Source organism: Phragmites australis, chromosome 2, assembly GCF_958298935.1.
Source record: "Phragmites australis chromosome 2, lpPhrAust1.1, whole genome shotgun sequence".
Classification (NCBI taxonomy): domain Eukaryota; kingdom Viridiplantae; phylum Streptophyta; class Magnoliopsida; order Poales; family Poaceae; genus Phragmites; species Phragmites australis.
In genome coordinates, this window is record NC_084922.1 from 5,900,354 (window position 1) to 5,919,182 (window position 18,829).

Here is an 18,829-nt window from a genome sequence, read left to right on the forward strand (position 1 = left end):
AGACCAATTCCTACAGAGAGGGTTGCATCTGTGGAAAAGAGAAATACAATATACTGGATGGTCCGGCGAGTGTAAGAGTGAACACCAGAGTATTACATCGGACTATTTCCTACAGAGAGCAAATTTTTTAGAGCGTAAAAGGTGCAATGTTCAGAGGGTGAACACATCGAAACATTCGTGTTTATGTTTTCTGTGAGATGTGCTTCTATTGATCATTTTGGTTTTGGACTAATCCATAACCAATAGTCGAGTATCTAAAAGACACTATCACTGTATGTACAGTCAGAGAGAAGACCACTTAATTAAGTTTTGCTTTTGTTGTAAAAGAGATAAACGACATGAATAAAAGTAGAGTATTCAGCACGTATACCGCCCCTATATGAGCTGAGGGTTGCTCACAATTTGTTCGCTCATCAGGTCGCTCGCATGCCTTCACTCTACAAGCTATGCAAGTTATCTCAGGGTTGAATCTGAGGTCCTATAGTAGATTGGCTTTGCATTTGGCAATACACACAGATCAATACGAAGCGCCAATGAAATCATCGGAAAATGTAAACTGAACAAGCGAGTGTTTTCTGTGGCACTGTCCAGTTTTACACAAGCAACTGTACCTCTCCCTGATCAAGCAAAGCAATAATACGGAACCGATTCCTCTGTAGTAACTGCTCTGCAGTTACTGTAGCAATTCTTGTCGCAATAATGCAAGGCTGAGGTGGATCCTATTAGCCAAAATCTTTTCTTCCCCCTCATCTGTCGCGGAATAAGGCGGAGCGCCACGTCAGGATGGACGTGTCATACTGTTCGGCCCAACAGGACTTTTTCGTACGGCTCGCATGCGTGAGGTGAGGCCAGCGTGGACGTCAGTACGTACGTGGCAAACTGGCAATGCGGAGGAGTAGGGCCGGAGGAGCCGTATGGAGCATGCCGTATTCCTACTCCTTTACACTATACACTATGTATGTAAGGGAGTGTGTTTGTTCTTTGTCATAATTTGTCAGATTTTCTATGGTAGCTATATAGTTCATTTCCATGGTAATAGGTGTGAAAATATGTGGTAGCAAACAAAAAAAGCCCTAAATCCAGCGGAATTTTATTTTTTCCCAAAAAACTGTGTCCGCGAATCACTGAAGCGCTGGCTACTAATCCGTGCTGCATGAAGAAAACCGAAAGAAAATGGGAATTCGTTGGGAGGCCCATTGGGCCATAGTATTAGGTGGGATATCACTCCCCGTCGGTTGTGCTGCAATATCTTCCGGCCATTTTTTCAGATCTCATGAGGAGATTGGCACGTTTGTTACAGCTCTTTTTATTTAAATTTATTTGAGTGAGTGATTCCGGAGGTGATTCTATGATTTAAAACGATTCTCTAATGTAAATTTATGAAAAAAGTAATGCTATGTGGAAAATAAATCAGAAAAAACTATTTTTTCAACTCCTAACATCGAGTTTATTTTAGAAAATCACTTTCACAGATTTCACTCTATAAGTTAAAAATGAAAACTGATATTTAATATAGTTTCTCGATTCCACTTAAGAAGTTGCTCTGAAAACTATACTAAACAAACCTTTAATCTTCGTAATTTGTTGTTAGGCGGGCCGGTGACATAGGTTTCTCACATTTTGAACTTCTATTTCTACTGTATCAATATAATCTGCTGTAAAGTCAGTTTTGGGCTTCGGCCTTTGGGCCTCCGTTCCGATCGGACGGCACGGATGCCCCGATCAGCGTCATCATGATCTGCCTGCCTGTCAGGTGGAGAAGATCCCGCGTTCGACGTGTCGATCACGCAGGCTCTCCACCGCCAGCCGGAACATCCTCGCAAGTCCCGATGAATTAAAATTTTCGGTGCCCCGCCCGAGGTTCCTCTCCTGTTGTTTCTCGCAGCTTCCCCGCGACGTTGCTAGTCTACTGTAGTACGTTTACTACGAGGAACAGAGTAGTAAAAAATTCTGGATCTTGCAAACCATCTCCTCCCTTCCCCCCGGGTATCCCTAGGTCACTTCCATCAGTCATCAGGTGCGCCGTTTTTCTTCTCATCTCCCCCCGTAACTGTTGAAGTTTTGGTGGTTTTCTGTCTGGCTTACGCAGTGTTGCATCAACGGTTGTGTTGACCCTTGATATTTCATCATGGTTTCTGCTTTTACTTCTTCCTGCGGAACGTGGGGTTTAAGACAATGAACGTGGTGGTTTGGATTTCGCTGCAATTGCAGCTGTAAGATTTTCGTAGTGCTAGCGCTGTCGACGCGAATCGTCGGCTGCTATGAGAAGTTCAGGGAGGTTTATCTCCTGCTTGCCGCTTAATTTCGCGTTTGCAGGTTGTATATATATTTTTTTGCTCCTGCCATCTCCAGCGCGCGGAGAGATCAGAGATACTGAGATCAAGGAGCACTGTTGCGTTCTGAGCAACTTGAGCGTTATCTGGAAAGAGCATTTGATTTTGTTGAGCAGAGGATGCTGCTATTTACACATTGCTAATTAATCATATGGAAGAATCTATGAACCCTCCATAAGCCCCTCTCATTTTTCACTTTGCCCGCAACAACTCATTGCCATTCATGGAAACATATGAGGGCTTGTTTGTATGAGTGGGGATTAAGTTGGATCCCTCGGATTGGAAGGTAAAATCAGCTGATTTTCCTGTCATAGTATTGTTGCTTTTGAGACTCTGATCTACATTGTGCGCATTTTGAAGCAATGGGGAAGTCTGTAACTCCTCAGGACCACATATTCATATTTAATTTAACTGTTAGTGCGTCGTTTGAATCCAAATTTCATGTAGTTCTCTTCTTGTGTGATATGTTCGCTACTTCAAATAAGGATATGAAATGTTCGCCTGAGAGTCGGGACAAGCCTATTAGACCTCACATATTTGAATAGTGCATATTTAATGAGAAAAAGGCAGCCTACTCTTTAACTTAATTCAGAATTATTTCACTCCATGGTGCAGTTTGCCTTCTTATTTTACATTAAGCTGATGAAAGTCGTTTATATGGGCAAAGAATACTGTTTTAATTATATCGGGGTTGTTAGTAGACTGATTATTCATTCATTTGCCAAAAGGACATGATGCGCGAGGTTCAGCTTGGGCCGCACACAATTCAGACGCATGGAGCTAGTTTGGCCCGAAAGCACACACATGACTGGGTTGTTCTTATTTTCCTAGCTGCAGTTGTGATTGCCTTGCATTATGCTCCTCCGTTTAGCCGATTTATCGGGAAGGATATGATGACTGATATTAGGTACCCAGTGAAACAGAGTACTGTACCTGCATGGGGTGTTCCTGTATGTTTCTGAACATTTGCAATTCCGTTGTCTGATACAACCTCAAAATTCATTCATTACTGATATGGGATATTGGACCTATTGCCAGATAATCTCTATACTGTGTCCCTGGGTTATCTTTATATCCATGTACATCGCTAGGAGGGATGTTTACGATCTTCATCACGCAGCACTAGGTGATTTAAGATTCCCCCATTATCTTCTGATGGTTTTATTCTTCAGCGTGCTGAGTTGTTGAGTAATGTGTTCGCATATGAATTGTGCAGGTGTTCTTTTCGCTGTGCTGATAACTGCGGTTTTTACTGATGTGTTAAAGATTGCAGTAGGGAGACCTAGGCCAGACTTCTTTTGGCGGTGCTTTCCTGATGGAAAGCAGGTATATTTCCTGGTATACCTGTATGTAGATAGTTCTGCACTTGAGAGTTGGAAATAACAAGGCCCTTCTGTGGCATGTTTGACTCAGTTATACCATCAGGTGACTGGTGATGTGATTTGCCATGGTGAGAAAAGCTTCTTAACAGATGGGCGCAAGAGTTTTCCCAGTGGGCACACGTCGTGTAAGTTTGCACTCATAAGTGCATGTCTGCTCTAGCATTTAGGTGGATAAGCTTGCTCTTCCTAAGTGTAAAGCTCATATTTTGTGGTAGCTGATAATGGTTGCAAATTGTCAACAAATGCTGCGTTCCTAACTAGTATCTTGGATTTTCATAGTTTATTGCTATTGTTGTGCTTTATGTCTGGGCCTTGACCCAGTAGTTTGGATCCTCATAATTTGTGCTAACTTGTTTATCTTGCATGATTTTAGTTATCTCAAGTTTGATACCATGTGACTATCACTAGGCACTAGAATCATTTTATATAAAAAAAAACTCAGATAGAGTAACAACCTGTATAACTATGGCTTTTATCCTTGAGCAATCGTCATTTTACAGAATTTACATTGCTAGGGTCTTTTGCTGGTCTTGGATTTTTGTCACTCTACCTGTCTGGCAAAATTAAGGTGTTTGATCACCAAGGTCACGTGGCAAAACTTTGCATTGTGATCCTTCCGCTTCTTCTTGCTTCCCTTGTTGGGATTTCTAGAATAGATAATTATCGACACCATTGGGAGGATGTATTCGCTGGCGGCCTTATTGGTTTGTACTTCACCTCCTTATTTTTCTTCTGAATGTATTGCAAGTATTTTATACCTGCAGTAACCACTCTCAACTGATACATTACAGGATATATTATGGCAATATTGTGTTACTTGCATTTCTTCCCTCCTCCATATCATGATCAAGGTTGTTCAATCTTCATCACTAAGCAAATTCCTTTCACTATTAGTTATTTAATGATTTATCCTACTTATATTTATTTTTAAAATATTTTCTATTATTGTTCTCCTTCAGATGTTTCGGATTTCCTTGTTTAAATGTGACATTCCTTTCCTTTTCACCTTAAGGTTGGCGGCCGTATGCATACATCCACATGCTGGAAGAACTTGAAACGACCAGTTCAAACGATGCACAAAACCAACAATCTACAGGTGGGCATAACATTGGACTATCCGGGCAGCGTAACAGGACGCCAAGAAATGATTTGGAATCTGGAAGCGTGTAACCTGCCTCCTGCGTTAGACCGAAGAAGAAGCCATATGTACAGTTAGCAGGACTAAACCTTCTGCGCATGTACTTGACATGTATTATGAGTGCAGGACTAGAGATCTGAAGTTTTTCACCTAAGGTTACGATGGTTCGTCTTGGGTGAAATCACAAGCTCAGTAAAGCCTAACCTAGACGCTCAAGATCTATCTGTGGCCAAATTAGTTGTATGAGCTGCTAGTGGAAGCACCGATTAGGAACTTATTCCAGTGATACAAAAGTAACAGAAAGTAGTGTTGAAAATGATAGGCACATCGCATCTCCGGCAGGTTGCACCGTCCAACAGTGTAGCGTTCCGACTTCCGACTGTCAGTTCTTAGACGAAGGACCAAATACATTTGTTTTGTCTCCCTCTTTGGATGACCAAATAGATTCCTAGTCTTATGTTAAGTTAGAGAAAAGCACCAGCACTGAATTGTCTACTTTACATGATGCTAGCAGTTGCTATTACTTGTCGAAAATCATTCATTGGATTTCTAATACACTTCTCCCACAATAAGGAAAATTGTTTTGCAATTCGGTATATAATTTTAGTCTATGCAGTCTTTCCTTTTAGACGGAATTGCACCGGTTTTTCCATTCGACGTGTTTAGCCAAAAATCATTATGGGTGTTTTATTAATCGCTATCGACTCTTACAATAACAGTAAAAAAAATCGAGTTTGAAGCAATCTTTCCACATTAACGTTTCCACAAACTCAAAAAAGAAGAGGAAAGAGGCTCTCTAGCTATGACCACTTCTTCCCCAAGTTGATATGAGTATGCGCAAGATAAAATATTAGGATGGATGTAGGTCAAGTAATGGTTAAACTCTAGGAATAACTGATGAATAATTTGAAAAGTAAAGGCCACGATCAACCTTTCGAAAAGAAAATAGCAAGAAGTCAAAAGTGTTGTTTTTGTCACAAAAATAAGACAATTAAGCACCTTTTATTTGAGTGCCATTTGGCCCGTTTCGCATGGTTCATCATTCATATTGCTACAAATCTTTACCAACCCCATAGCGTATCTCATACGATGGGAAACTGGCTACGAGACCTTTTTAATAGATTAAAAGCACTTACACTGGTAGGAGCGACGGTGTTATGCTGGTCGCTATGACTATATAAAAATAATATTATCTTTAATAAGTAAAAAATTCCATCCTCTTTGCAGGTCATATATACATGTATACACTGACTCTGTATTTAGTGTGTGCTTCAACAAACAAAATCTCAAGAGGTGGTAGTTGCAACATGTATGCGACTGGAGCAAGCAACCAGAACGCTTTTCGCCAGACGTGGATAGGGTTTTAGTCTTTGGATCATGAGCCCACCACAATAATACTCCTAGCTTCAAGTCCCCCCATCAAATGAGTTTTGTTTTTGATTTTGTCTGTGGTGTTGTACTTGCCTTTCAGACTGTGTGCATCTTGGTGGTGCAAAAGGTAGAAATAAATTCTTATACGGTTGTATCTCCTTGTTATAACGATAAGAGATAATATATCTTTTTTTAATGAAAAAACAACCAATCTTTTGAGAATTTACATTGGGCCAACACAAGTATATGCAGCAAGCAAATATAAGGCGAAAAATCTTTTGCAATCAATGGATAATGCGAGCTGTTCTTGCGCATACTGGTCTGGATGATGCGCTTGATAATTTTGGAAACAAAGATCAAAATTCTTGGTCCGATGAAGAAAAAAAAGGATCGTAAGGCTTTGTCACAAATTCATCTCTATTTATCAAATAATATTTTGCAGGAGTTTTTGCAAAAGAAAATCGCTGCTGCTCTATGGTTAAAGTTGTAATTAATCTGCATGTCAAATGATCTGATCAGCAAAATGCATATGAAGATGAAGCTGTTCACGCACAAATTACAAGAGGGTGGTTTTGTGTTGAATCATCTTTTGGTATTTAAGAAGATCATTACTGACCTACAGTCTATAGACGTAAAATATGATGATGAGGACTTGAGTCTTATTCTTTTGTGCTCATTGTCTAGTTCTTTTGCAAACTTCAGAGATATCGTATTATACAGTCATGATACTGTGACTTTGAAAGAAGTCTATAAGGCCTTGCGTGCCAAGGAAAAGATGAAACAGATGGTGTCTACTGATGGCTCGACTTCCAATGGAGAAGGTTTGATTGTGCATGGCAGGATAAAAGAAAAGAATTCGCATAATAGCCAAAGAGGTAGAAGTTCGAACGGTTACATGGGTCGTTCGAAGTCCAGAGGCAAGGAAAAAATCTACAGGTATTGCAAAAAAGATAATTATGATATATCTGAATGTTACAAGTTGAAGAATAAAGAAAAGAAGAAAGGTAAATCTAATGAAGAAGGTAAAGCTTTTGTTGTTACTTCTGATAATAGTTCTGATGGAGAGACTCTCGTTGCTTTTGCTGGATGTGCTAGTAGTGGTGATGAATGAATTATTGAGTCTGCTGCGTCTTTCCATATATGCATACATAGAGATTGGTTCACCACTTATAATTTTGTTCAAGATACTGGTTCTATTAGGATGGGTGATAACAACTCATGTCCAATTGTTGAAATTAGATCAATTATGATAAATATGCATGATGACATTGTTAGAACCTTGACAGATATGATGCACGTTCTAGGTATGAAAAGGAATCTTATATCTTTAAGTACTCTTGATAATAAATGATATGATTGGTCAGGTGAAGATGGTATTTTGAAGGTGAAAAAATGTTTCCTTATTGTAATGAAAGGTGATTTAAACTCTGCCAATTTATATCATCTCCGAAGCACTACAATCACAGGTGATGCAGCTGTACTTTCACAGTCATTATCAGATTTTGATGCTACTAATCTATGGCACATGCGTATTGGGCATATGAGTGAACTTGGTTTGGCAGAATTGAGCAAGAGATGTCTTTTTGATGGACATAGCATCGGCAAACTGAACTTTTGTGAACATTGTATTTTTGGCAAGGATAAGAGGGTGAAATTCAACACTTTGGTTCATACAACAGAAGATATTCTTGATTATATATATTCTGATTTATAGGGACCATCTCCTAGGCCTTCGCTAGGTGGTTCTCGTTATATGTTAACTATTATTGATGATTATTCTAGAAGAGTTTGATCTTATTTCTTAAAGCATAAATTAGAAGCATCTAAAAGCATTTAAAGGGTGGAAGGTCATGGTTGAAAGGCAAACTGAAAAGAAGGTAAAGAAACTTCGCACTGATAATGAGATGAAATTTTGTTCTGATGGATTTGATTTATATTGTAAATCTGAAGGCATTGTAAGGCACTATATTATTCCTGATACTCCATAACAAAACAGTGTAGCCGAGCGTATGAACAGAACTATCATCTCGAGGGCTCGTTGCATGTTGTCTAATGCAGATATGCATAGGTGTTTTTGGGCTGAAGCCATTTCCACTACTTGCTATCTTATTAATCGATTACCAAATATTGCCATTGATAAGAAAATTCCAATTAAAGTATTGTCTAGTTCTCCAGCTGATTATTCAGAATTAAGAGTTTTCAGCTGTCCTGCTTATGCTCATATTAATAATGGTAAATTGGAGCCTAGAGCTATTAAGTGCATCTTTCTTGGTTATAAATCTGATGTTAAAGGTTATTAATTGTGAAATCCTGCGATACAAAAGGTGGTGATTAGCAGGAATGTTGTCTTTAATGAATCTGCTATGTTGTCTAATGCTCATGTTCAAAGTCAGCAGAGTCCTAGCGTGCAGGTGGAGCATTTTATTAATGCAGAAAATACACCAGATGCTGTTGTTCAAGATGCACATATTGCTGAAAATTTATTTATTGACCATGATTTGTCTAGTGTTCCATCTTCTTCTCCCGTTGTGAAGCCTACACAATATTCTATTGTAGTTAATAGACCTAGAAGACAAATTAATCCACCCAAGAGATTAATTGAGGAGTGTAATATTGTTGCCTATGCTTTGAATTGTACAGAAGAAGTTGAAGATAATACAGAAACTTCTAATTATAATGAGGCTATTACTTATTCTGATTGTAATAATTGAATGACTGTAATACAAGATGAAATAAAGTCACTTGAAAAGAATAGTACTTAGGATTTAGTCAAATTACCAAAAGAAAATAAGTCTGTTCATTGTAAGTGGATTTTCAAAAAAAAATAAAGGTATTTCTCCTAATGAAGCAGCAAAGTATAAAACAAGGTTGGTTGCTAAAGATTATAGCCAAATTCTAGGTATTGATTATAATGTGTCTTCTCCTATGTTGTGAAACATAGTTTTATTCGTATTTTACTCAGTACTGTTGCTATGCGTGATTATGAACTTGAGCAATTAGATGTTAAAACTCTATTTTTATATGGGGAGTTAGATGAAGATATTTATATGAATCAACTCAATTGTTTTGTTATTCCTGAATAAGAAGACATTGTCTGTAAATTAAAGAAATCTCTTTATGGTTTGAAGCAATCCCCTAGACAGTGGTACAAGATGTTTGACTCATTTATGCTCTCTAATAGTTTTAAGCATTCTGATTATGATAGTTGTGTCTATTTGAAGACTGTTAATGGTTCAGCTATTTATTTGCTTCTCTATGTCGATAATAAGTTGATTGCTGCAAAGGATAAATCAGAAATAGCCAAATTAAAATCACAATTGAGTAGTGAATTTGAGATGAAGTATTTAGGTGCAGCAAAGAAAATTCTTGGCATGGATATCAATAGAGATAGAAAAGTTGACAAATTATATCTTGGTCAATAAGGCTATATTGAGAATTTCCTTCGTCGTTTTAATATGCATGATGCAAAACCAGTGAGTACTCTGTTAGCTGCACATTTCAAATTATCTTCAGTATTATGTCCTGAGTCAGATTATGACGTTGAGTACATGTTTAGAGTTCTATGTTCAAGTGCAGTTGGTTCACTTATGTATGTCATGGTCTGTTCTCGTCCTGATTTATCTCATGTATTAAGTGTTGTTAGTAGATTCATGGCTAATCCTGGCAAAGAGCATTGGAAAGCTGTTCAGTGGATTTTCAGATATCTATGTGGTACTTCTAATGCTTGTTTGCAGTTTGAAAAATTTGAAGATGGATTTGTTGGTTATGTTGACTTAGATTATGCTGATGATTTGGACAAGAGAAAATCTCTCACTGGTTATGTTTTCACCATTGATGGTTGTGCTGTTAGTTGGAAAGCATGTTTGCAGGTTATTGTTGCTTTATTAACTACTGAAGTTGAATATATGGCTATTTCTGAAGCATGCAAAGAAGCTATTTGGCTAAGAGATTTGTACACTAAGCTTTGTGGAGATAATTCTTGTATTAATATTTTCTATGATAGTCAGAGTGCTATTTGCCTTACAAAGGATCAGATGTTTCATCAAAGAACAAAGCATATTGATGTGAGGTATTATTATATTCAAGATGTTATTGCTTAAGGTGATATTAAAATATGCAAGATAATTACTCATGATAATCCCGTTGATATGATGATAAAACTAGTTTCTGCTACTAAAATTGAGCTAGTTGGTGTTACAGTTTGAGTCCTAGAGATTTTTTAGCGTCGGTGATATTTCTAATTGTAGGAAGTTCGTTGATGATTCTTTATTTGCTACAAGATGAAATTCATCTTAAATGGAGTTTATTGGATTGTGATCCGAGTTTTTGTTGGACCATACAAGGGACGCATTCGGTCTATATTCTGAAATAGTCTGTATTAGACTCGAGTCATATGCGTTCACCCCTATAAATATATCTTATAAGCTGCAAGGAGAGTTGAGACGCTTATTATAATACGCTGCATTATACCATATAATACGCTGCATTATACGCTTAATTTCTTACATCAACAAGAGAAACTAAAAACAACTAAAGGCAGTGCTTAGGGAGGCGAACGGATTGGTGGACTGCCTTCTCTGCTTGTGGAAGCACATAACCTACTGTAGTTGGATTGCCTATGGGTGCGCAAGTAAGCAATGCCCCTGCTAATACCTTCCGTGATTGGCAATGGAAGTAGTGATCGGCCGCAGGCGCAGGGGCAGGGCCTCTCCTTAAGTCGTTTGACGCTTTAAGATCTGCTTCGTCGACGACGGCCGGCTGGTGGTGAGGAGCCCTGTGGCCGTTGCCGTGGTGGACGCCCACACCCTGGTGGCCGTCGCGCTGCGCCGGCGGCGGCTGGTGAGGCGTCTTGGCGTGGTGCGGCACGCCCTTGGCGGCAGTCGGGCCGTAGTAGTAGTCGTCGTCGTTCACCACGCCGAAGCACGAGTCGAACCGGAGGCACATTCTTGCTGACCACTCGACTTGTTCTGACCTCGTGGCTGCTACTTGTTTCGAGGGTGTTTTGGGTGCCCTGAGACGACAGTGCGCGATGGCCTGGGGCCTATATACCAGAGCCGAGCTCGCACCGGGGCGAAATTTGTACGTGAAGCCGTGAGGCCGAGTGGGAAAAGCCGTTACGCCCGGTCCGCTGACTCAGGTCAGGTCTGCTTCAGGTTCAACCGCATCCCTTGCGCCATTCATCCTCGGTTCACACGTACTTCAACTCGGCCGCGGTTCGCTGCTGGGACGTCGGGGCCGCGATCGCCTTGGGCCGAGGCCGCGTGTGCTGGGGCTGTGATGGGCTGGGTGGGGGCATGGTGCTCCTCGTTGAGCGCGGCGTCGCGCGTGTCGATGCCGGGCCGGCGGGTTCGCGGCGTCCGGCATGCTTGCGTGAGGCCGGTGGTGCCACTGTGACGTCCAGTCTTCTTGGGACTGTGCCTTTATCTATAATCTGCAAGCTAAAATAAATGCATATTTGTTTTCATTGTAGATGGTAGAAAACAGTTTTTATAAGCTAAATTAGAAATAAACAAGCAGTTTTTAGATCTGAATTCTACGATCTGCTTCGTGTATTGTTACAATCTCATAATCCGGTGGAGAGTAGCTTCCCTCAGTTTTTGCTTTATAAAAAGACCAAAATACCCATCGAGATTGGGTAGTATTTATCCACCAATGTCATTACAATCTCCCATCAAACCGTTTTTTCTCATCTCTCTCATGACTCGTCTCTCTCTCATCGCATCTGCGCCGACATGCCTCCACTCCCACCATCACTCCCCTTTGCCCGAGGAGGAAGGGAGTCGCCTCCCCATTGGCTCGCTGCTGCCGGGCGCCGTCGCCCATGCCACTGCACCGTGCCTGTGCAGGCGCTTCGCTACTGCCCTTATGCGGCCTGCAGCCACCAAGGAGTCCGCTGCCGCACTCTCTCCTTCGGTTGGTCACCTTCCCCTTCCAACCAGCCATCTCCTTTACCGACAAGCTCCCTCCCTCTACTCTGACCTTCTCTCCATCGTCGGCGCCTCCCCCCCCCCCCTTCGGTCTCGCTCCCTCTCTTCCTCTTTGTGAGCCGCATCTCTCTCTCTCTCTCTCTCTCTCTCTCTCTCTCCCTCCCCTCCCTCCAGCTTCCCTCTGGTGTTGGAAGAGAAGCACATCCTAGAGATCGACGACAGCTCCGTCGATCAGGCTGTCATCGCCAAGATTCTTTGCAGCTCCAAATACATAGGTCAACAATTAGCATTTACTGATTCAATTTACATCTTATTTTCCTCGTAGCCGATCGAGGTGCACCGCCAATTTCTTGCGCCCGAAAGGTACGCCGCCACCGTGAAGCCCCTCAACGTCGCTGGCCCGCACCTGAGCTTCTCCATCTCAGCCAACACCTTGTTGGGCTCCTCTGCGACGTGTTTTTACTCACGCACACTTCAGCTTCCTTCAGGACCGATGACGACATGACCATCCACGGAAGCCCAGTGCCGCTGTCCTTCGGTGCTCACCGCCGACCAAGTTCCGGCCACGCCTGCCAGAAGCTGGGCCTGCTGCTAAGTTCACCATCACGCGCTGCCACCTCCAGTACAGGTCAACGATCACGCTGACCAACGGTTCGCCGCTGGCGACCGCGGCCAGAGCCACCATGGCCAGAGCTCTGGCTTTGTGCAACCTCAAGCGGACTCGCACGCCAGTTGACCAAGTCAAGGTGAAGCCAGGGCCCACTAACATGGTAGGGGCTAGTTTTTTGTGTGTAGAAATGGTTTTAGAGGTCAATTTAATTAGAAAGTTTCAGAAATCCAATCCTCTCAGAATCTAGGGTGCTAAACAACCCTTAGCTTTTGAACCATCAATTTTTCACAATCTAGCTTTCCATAATCTAAAATTCAAAAGCTACCTTTTAGAATCCGCAGCTAAAACAAACAATGCCTAAATATGCAGATTGTGCAATCCAACAATCCACCAACTTATGCACATTGTGCAATCTACCTTCCACCAGCTTATACAGATTCGGATTTTACAATCTAGTTTCTTACCATCTATAACCTATGAGCTGTTTTTCACAATCTCTAACTAAAATAAACAAACCTTAACACAGGGATAATATGTTCCCTTTCCGGTAATCCTCCTATCTAATGGGCACTCCTCAACAAGACTCATAGGACCGAAATTGTCAAATGTTTATACTCTAGACTTGGACGGGTTGACCATTTGCAGGCAAAAAAACAATGACGTCACCTTCCTCCTAAAACAATAGCATAAATGACGCTGAAAATGCCTGGTCCATGAGCCACAAAGACATCATAATATCTGGCACGAGGTCACATCCAAATGTATGAACAACATAAGCATTAACAAATGAATAATTCCCCCACAAGCTTGGAATCTGCTGCTCTGCTCACTTGACAAAATGATTGGTCAGGCCCGGGCGCACCAATGCGCTTAAGCTAGAAGAAACTTGACCAAAGCAGAGGAGTACATTCTTGCCGCCAGAATATTTGTTTCAAGGAGACAATCTATTTTTAGAAAATGGATAAGTATCCGGCCTTTTGCGTATGCATATAACCGATATTTGATTATTACAAAATGCGGACATAAGTAGCCAATATCATATGGGGAGAAAATAAGGCAAAACTATAAAGTGTTATGAAGTTTATAATCTGTAACTACATAGCCACCCGTGCTTAACGAAGAGATCCAATGTTACTACCTCCAATATATAACAAACCATTAGAAACTCTTCCCTTTGATCCTACCTATAAAGAAGCCTTCAAAACCTTAACTAGTAAATTCCTCTGAAAAGTACCTGCATGAATGATATAATTCTTTTTTATGCAACACTATATCATTACGACAGAGCAAAATAGTCCAAACATTGCCGAAATCCCAACTAATATTCTTCTTTTTTCTTAGCTCCTATCTCCCGTAACCAAGTATCAATCATATGTGACATATTCCTCGGTTTCTTAATCCCTAAACCTATTTTGATTATATATCAGATAGTCTTAGCTAAGGAACATTCAAAGAAAAGGTGCTGAATAGACTCATTATGATTAAAAAAGCGCATTTGAGGCTTTCCTTCCAGTTTCTTTTGACCAGGTTATCTTTGGTCAATATCACCCCATAACCTATTTACCATAAGAAGATTTTTATTTTTTTAACCGGAGCTTTAGTTGCCAAAGCCGCTTGTTTGGGATACTGATGGGTTGGTTTAGCATTTGTTTGTACATCGATTGGACAGTAAATTGTTCTTTCCTATTCAGGTCCCATTTGTAAATGTCTCTATCATTAGAGAGCTGGATATGAACAAGTTGCAACGTTAATTGTTACCATTCAATTAGCTTGTTCTTAGTGATCGGTCGACGGAATGATAAATTAAGAGGTATGCTTCTCATAACTTCCACTACTATGGCTTGTTTATGTCTCACCACCTGGTATAAAAAGGGATAAAATTGGCTTAGTGGGCATTTACCTAGCCAAGTATCATTCCAAAAGTGAGTTTGCTTCTCATTTTATACTTGAAAAATCCCCCAGTTGAGGAAATCATTTTTAAATTTCATAAGACCGGTTCAGAAGTGAGAATCTCTTGGCTGTCCTTGGACTTGTGTGAGCGTTTTGGAGCCAAGATATTTATTCCTAAGCAGTTGTTGCTGATCCTTGGATTGGCAAAGAATATTCCATCGTGCTAGTCTATATTTTTTTTCTTGTGATTATATCCATGCCAGAAAAACCTGGATCGTAGATAATCCAGCCTTTTAAGGACTCCCCATGAGATCTCAAAGAAAGACATCATGAAAATTGAAAGGCTACTGAGGACCGAATTAAAAAGCACTAAACAGCCTCCAGCTAACATCATCTTCCCTTTCCAACTACTCAATTTCCGTTCGAATCTATTTTCATCCCCCTTCCAATAACTATTTCTTAATTTTCGGTGATGCATTGGAATGCAAAGGTATTTAAAAGGGTATGCATTAGTATTACACCCAAAGAAATGTGTGTATTGGTCTCCGCATTCCTTAGCCTCACCATAGCAGAGCAACTCACTTTTATGGAAGTTTATTTTCAACCCCGAGAGCTACTCAAACACGATAGGATGAATTTCATATTCTTAGCCTATTCCAAATTATGGTCCATGAAAATGATGGTGTCATCCGTTGCAGAATAGACAAACCAGCATCTACCAAATGTGGAACCAAATCTGTTATTTGTCCATCCCTTTTGGCTCTTCATATTAATATTGCAAGCATATCTGCTATAATATTAAAAAAGATGGGTGATAGGGGGTCATCCTGTCTTAAACCTTTATGTGTTTGAAAATAGAGGCCAACCTTATCATTAACCTTAATTCCTACGTGTCCTCCCGACACAAAATTTTAGATCCACTCACACCATTGTGTGGAGAAACCTTTCATTCGCATAGTTTGTTGAAGGAAGGACAATTTCACTTTATCATAGGCCTTCTCAAAATCAAGTTTCAAATGACACCATTTTGTTTCTTCCTATGTAATTCATGGATGGTTTCATGTAAGATTATTACACTCTCAATAATGTTTCGTCTTGGTATGAAGGCGGTTTGTGTAGGTTTTATTATCTTTTTCGCTATGATACCAATCCTGTTAATGCCCACTTTAGTGAATATCTTAAAGCTGATGTTTTACAAACATATAAGACGGTACTCTTGAATCTTCAGAGCCTCCTTTATTTTTGGGACAAGTGTTATGACCCCAAAATTAAGGCTATATATGGCTGGTTGTCCCTGATGGAAATCAGAGAATAAAGCCATAAGGTCACCTTTGATCACTTCCAAAAAACCTGATAAAATTCTGCAGGGAAGCCGTCAGGGCCTGGGCTTTATTGTGCTCCATATGAAATATTGCATGCCTCACCTCTTCTTCATTGAAGGGTGATGTAAGGATGTCATTCTCTTATTCACTTACTTGGGGTATATCATTTATGCATAACTCATCCATCACAAAAGTATTATACTCTGGCTTGCCAAATAACCCCTTGTAATATTTCATGATATGCTTTTTGAGATCAGCTTCCCTGATAGAGTTGTCGTTCTCATCTAGTAGTTTGTATATCCGATGCTTTCGGTGTTTACCGTTGGTTACTAGTTGGAAGTATTTAGTATTACTATCATCCTATAATAGCTCTTTCACCTTGGCACGCTAGTACCATTTGAGCTTTTCTTCTTGCAGTAAATGTGCAAGCCTCTCATTTAGGTGATGCTTAAAGGCCACCTCAGAAGGTGTTAGTGGATTTATTTCTGCCTTTTTGTCAAGCTCATCTATTTTATTAGGCAACTATTTCTTTTCTTTCTTTAAAATTCTAGAGGTATACTTGGTTCAATCCCTCAAATATTGTCTGAGGGATATGATTTTGTTTTGCCATTTTTTGATGGAATTGGTTCCCCGGTGTTCACTTTGCCATATGTTAGCAATCATCTCATAGAAACCATCTCTAATTAACCATCCCAATTCAAATTTGAAGGGAGGTTATTTTCCGTAATGGAAGGGAGCACCTGTATTGAGGAATAATGGAGTATGGCCCGATCTTTCCCTGTCCAACGCCTCAAATGAGACCTTCGCGTATTTTGCTTCCCATTCCGTACTCATGAGTATCCTATCAAGGTTTTCATATGTTGGAGGATCAAGGTCATTTGCCCATGTATATTTGCGTCCTGTCATTACAATCTCCTATAGATCCACTGTTTCAATTACAACATTGAATAAACGAGGCCAGCGTGGATAATAATTGTCATTATTCTTGTCCTTTGATTTCCGCATAATGTTGAAGCCCCCCCCCCCCCCATTAATATTGGATGGGTTTCAGCACTACAAACGTGAGCCATTTCAGTTAGGAACGCAGACTTGAGGTCATCTTGGGCTAGTCCATAGACCGCTAATAACGCCCAAGTGAAATCATCCTCTTTGTTCTTTAGAAGGAACTTAGTATAAAAATCACCTTCCATGATTGAGCCAATGTCAAATATTGTTGCATTGACTCCAACTAGCATACCACCAGATTTGTCTCTTGGAGGCATTATATGCCACAGGTACTCAAGACCACCACATAGTTGTCTGAGGGTTGAAGCATGAAAATCACTTCTACCTATCTCCATAATGGCAAGAAAATCAATGTGTTTTTCTTTAACAGTATCCGAAAGGAAGTTATGTTTAGCCAAGTCACCAAGACCTCTGCTATTCCAGAAGTTACCTTTTATTAAAAAACTAATTTCGATGATGTGTTTGGTTTTTTGGAGGGGCGGTTTATCTTGCCCTTGTTTTTTGCAGAGTTGGTGTTTTTCTTCCTTGGCACCGCCTTTAGATCATAACATATTTGATCTAAACCCTCATCATTGAGGACCTCAGTTAAATCACAGCATGTGTGATTGAGGTAGTTAAATCACAACATATGCGACTGAGGTGGGCATCAACCATCTCATCAACATCCTCAACATAATGAGAGGAAATATGATTCTTAGCAAGCTGGCTATTTCCTATAGACTTAGTATTTTTAGCAGCAACTGTAAGGCGATCTACTTCTATATTTTTAATAGAAATAACAGAGTTCATGGTATCACTATTATTTCTACCCATAGAGATGCTTAGGTTTGAAATATCGGATCCAATATTATCAAAATGTATGGAAATAAAGCACTTGTTATACATACCATCATCTAGGTTCCTTTTTGCCGTCAAGATCTTTGCCTTTTCTAGCATATCCTCATCTCCCAGTGCTGCTGTTCTCTTACTAGTCCTTCTGTATGATTTTTCACCCCCAAGAATGATTGCAAGATTATCCACCTCCAAGATAATCACACCATGCACATATGTCTTGTTTTTCATCTCAGCAATCATATCAATCCCCACCATAGAGTCAAGAGCCTGCAGTGCCTCTGCCATTGCCCTATTAGTCATATTAGCACATACACCATTCTGTTTGGATAGATTCTACAACACCTGTCTGGGAAGGCCATGAAAAACACTTGAGATATTTGCATTGTTGGACAGCTTGTCACCCTCAATCAACCCCTGCTTCCTTGGAGAAAAGAGAGGCTCAGAACACTATGAATTTGTAGAAACAACTGCCTTGCAAAGCAACTCAATGGCCAAGGCTAATGAAGCCTCAACCGCCACCAAAGAAGATGCAGCCAAAGTTGACTGCAAAAGTTCCTCTCGGTTGACCATAGGCACAACAACAGTCTTCATATTGAGCATCGAGAGCTGCATCTCTCTGCTGGACACAAATGTCCAGCAGGAGCTCATGGGGCCAACGGGTAGAACCCAACGCCGTATACGGTACGAGGGATTCCATGGAAGCATGGCCTCGCCCAGGTGCTCGCCTAACACAGTAGCATCATCACCTGCAGTTTTGCAGGGCGAGGATATCCCACAGCACCATGGGTAGCCAGCCAGCATCCGAATAAGGTGAAAGTGCGACCGGCAGACCAGTGTCACCAGGAAGCACACCACCGGTATGCCCCTTAAGCATGGAGGGCGGCTGAGAGACTGGCTACTCCTGGGACAATCTATCCTGCACCTCAACACCTAGGGACATATCTGTACTCACAGCAGCTCCCTCTAGCATCTCTGCAACAAAGATCTCTTTGACAAATGCAGAGTTGCATGTACTTT

The 18,829-nt window shown here is 40.7% G+C and overlaps 1 protein-coding gene across 3 annotated transcripts; it reads left to right on the top strand.

Moving 5' to 3' along the window:
* The first annotated feature begins 1,843 nt into the window (after nt 1–1,843).
* On the top strand, nt 1,844–5,282 carry LOC133896086 (lipid phosphate phosphatase 2-like). 3 transcript variants are annotated; one of them, XM_062336615.1, is made up of 8 exons: nt 1,844–2,017; nt 3,062–3,283; nt 3,372–3,459; nt 3,550–3,671; nt 3,759–3,840; nt 4,231–4,419; nt 4,507–4,566; nt 4,728–5,282. In XM_062336615.1, exons 2-8 carry the CDS (start codon nt 3,065–3,067, stop codon nt 4,883–4,885), a joined length of 918 nt encoding a protein of 305 aa, XP_062192599.1. In that variant the 5' UTR covers nt 1,844–2,017; nt 3,062–3,064; the 3' UTR covers nt 4,886–5,282. The 3 variants fall into 3 exon arrangements, with proteins under 3 accessions (XP_062192599.1, XP_062192591.1, XP_062192586.1); XM_062336607.1 differs by having other exon boundaries at nt 1,844–2,619; nt 3,550–3,659; nt 3,747–3,840; nt 4,728–5,281; XM_062336602.1 differs by having other exon boundaries at nt 3,550–3,659; nt 3,747–3,840; nt 4,728–5,280.
* Nucleotides 5,283–18,829: the final 13,547 nt, after the last annotated feature.